Below are 2,818 nucleotides of genomic sequence, written 5' to 3'. Positions count from 1 at the left end.
ATTGTCGAGATTAATTGAATTAGCCCCTTTAATTTATATATATTGGTATAGAGGATGACGCGTCTCGAGCTGAGATGATGGTTGGTTGCCATGGGAAGCCGCCGCCGCTCTGTTTTTTCTTAGCTAGCTTAACGAATGAAGATATAAAAAGGAAAAGATGAGGAGGAAATGAGTGACGGAGAGAGGTGGGTGAAAAGATAAGGTTGGAAAGGGAAAGACCGATGGACACCACAAGGGACAACAATGTTGTCTGGGGGAGGCGAACGACGCGGATGAGTTTGTGAATTGAACCTTTTTACCGGTCTTAAACTCCGCCGCACCGTCAAATGGTAAAATCGCTCCCCGCAAAAAATATAAAAAAAAGGTAAAATCGGAACTTGCCAAACTTTCATGTTTAGCTCACCCCACATAGCCACAGCTGAGTAAATGATGCAAATGATTGGGCCACAAGGAGCCGAACCGACCAATCAATAATACTGTCTGCGCGTGATCCACGTTCCCATCACGGCTGCAGGCCTATCTATAGATCAGATTTGGCGATATGAATCTGCATGCATGCTGGATTTATATTTTTTGACAAACATGCTGTTGGATAAATTGATTCTATCTTCCTTCCCTACTTATAAACCCCCAAAAGCAATACACGTACGAGGTCAAGCACAACCACCGTAAATAATCCCACGGAGAAAACACAGGCGCAAAACAATGGAGGCGAGCGGCACGGCTGAGGCTCGCCGGCCACCGCACGTGGCAATGCTGGTGACGCCCGGGATGGGCCACCTGATCCCGCTCGCGGAGCTTGCCAAGCGCCTGGCCGCGCGGCACGGCGTCACGGCCACGCTCATCACCTTCGCCTCCACGGCGTCCGCCACGCAGCGGTCCTTCCTCGCCTTCCTCCCGGCCGCCATCTCCTCCGTGTCCCTTCCGCCCGTCGACCTCTCCGATCTGCCACCCGGCGCCACCATCGAGACGCTCATGTCCGAGGAGTGCGCCCGCTTGGTGCCGGCGCTGACGGGGGTTCTGTCGGGGCTCAGGGAGACGACGCGGCTGGTGGCCTACGTGACCGATCTCTTCGGGACGGACTCGTTCGACGCTGCCGTGGCCGCCGGCGTGCCGAGAAGGTACCTGTTCCATCCGGGGAACCTGCATGGGCTAACGTTCATCCTCCACCTCCCGGAGATCGATGTTTCCATGCCCGGTGAGTTCCGGGACCTCGCTGAGCCCGTCAGTCTGCCCGGCTGCGTCCCCATCCCGGGGCCGGACGTCATGTCGCCGTTCCAGGACAAGTCTGACCCCTGCTACCGGTGGATGGTGCACCACGCCAAGCGCTACCTAGAATCCGAGGCCATCCTGGTGAACTCCTTCGACGCCGTCGAGCCGGACGCTGCCAGGGTGCTCTCTCACCCGGAGCCCGGGCGCCCTCCGGTGTACAACATCGGTCCACTCATACGGGCCGACGCCGGCGAGGAGCCGCGCGCTGCGTGCCTGGACTGGCTCAACCGGCAGCCGCCCAAGTCCGTTATCTTCGTCTCGTTTGGCTCCGGAGGCTCGCTACCGGCGGAGCATATGCGTGAGCTGGCCCTCGGGCTGGAGCTCAGCGGGCAGCGCTTCCTGTGGGTGGTGCGGAGCCCGAGCGACGAGGGGAACGTGAACGCCAACTACTACGACGCCGAGAGCAAGAAGGACCCCCTAGCCTACCTCCCGGAGGGGTTTGTGGAGAGGATCAAGGACGTCGGCCTCCTGGTGCCGTCGTGGGCGCCGCAGACGGAGGTGCTCGCTCACGAGGCCACGGGAGGCTTCTTGGTGCACTGTGGGTGGAACTCGGTCCTGGAGAGCCTGGTGCACGGCGTGCCCATGGTCACGTGGCCGCTCTTCGCCGAGCAGCGGCAGAACGCCGTGATGCTTTCGGAGGGTGTTGGGGTCGCCTTGCGAGTGCCGGCGACAAAGAGGAAGGAGGAAATTGCGGCGGCAGTGAGGGAAGTAATGGCTGGCAAAGGGAAAGCCGCCCAGGTGAGAGCTAATGTGGCGGCGCTGCAGAAGGCGGCCAAGGAAGCTCTTCTTGAAGGCGGTGCCGCCACGACCGCTCTGGATGAGGTGGTGCGCAAGTGGACATGCGGCGAGTATTGCTAGATGTAAGCAAACCTACCAATACATCTCGCTCCTTCTGCCCGTGTGCATCGTGATGATGATGTGTCATTTTTTAAGAAATAATAAAACATCTCTCTTCCTCAATGATGGTGTACGACACTTTCGAGAGTGAATTTTTAGGTCTTGAATCTCTCCATTCCAAACTTCACAATGTCTAATAGATGAGCCAGCCCGAACGCTTTACCGTTAAGAAGCTAAATTCAGGAAACCGCCGCAGTGCAATTTGGTGAAGCGAGGGAAACACAGCTCCACGTTTTCATGAACAGTTTTGCTAAGTCTAAGTCAACTTAGACTTTGTTATGTCTCACTCAGATACTAATATTCCATTGATCTTGCATTGAGATTTGTACAAAAGTTTCTTTTCAGTTTTTTTCCTTTTGCTTCCCATATACTATATCACATTACTGACACCTCAGTTGACTGAGACCTAGACACATCCTTTCATCAATCTGAAGTTCCTCTTATTTACGACAGGGGTTGGTCTGAACCCTTCTAGAAATTGTCTAAAATCTCCATAATACTTCTAGCCTCCACTTTGCATGCCTTAAAGAACAACAAACTATCGTCGGGAAACAATAGGTTCAATATCCCGGGGCTCCCTTTGGCCACTTTAAGGGGGGTAATCTATCCTCGGCTAATCTCCTTGTTCAGCAAACAAGACAGCCCTTCC

General features: G+C 55.0%; 1 protein-coding gene across 1 annotated transcript; it reads left to right on the top strand.

The window, feature by feature from the left end:
* Positions 1-600: 600 nt before the first annotated feature.
* On the top strand, positions 601-2,232 carry LOC119345919 (UDP-glycosyltransferase 72B1-like). The gene has a single exon (XM_037615739.1). The coding sequence runs from the start codon at positions 706-708 to the stop codon at positions 2,128-2,130; it is 1,425 nt and encodes a 474-aa protein (XP_037471636.1). The 5' UTR covers positions 601-705; the 3' UTR covers positions 2,131-2,232.
* The last annotated feature ends 586 nt before the right edge of the window (positions 2,233-2,818 follow it).

The sequence above is a fragment of the Triticum dicoccoides genome, unplaced genomic scaffold (genome assembly GCF_002162155.2).
Source record: "Triticum dicoccoides isolate Atlit2015 ecotype Zavitan unplaced genomic scaffold, WEW_v2.0 scaffold34047, whole genome shotgun sequence".
Classification (NCBI taxonomy): domain Eukaryota; kingdom Viridiplantae; phylum Streptophyta; class Magnoliopsida; order Poales; family Poaceae; genus Triticum; species Triticum dicoccoides.
The sequence above is the reverse complement of the archived record's forward strand: the minus strand, read 5'-3'. Positions and strand labels throughout refer to the sequence as shown.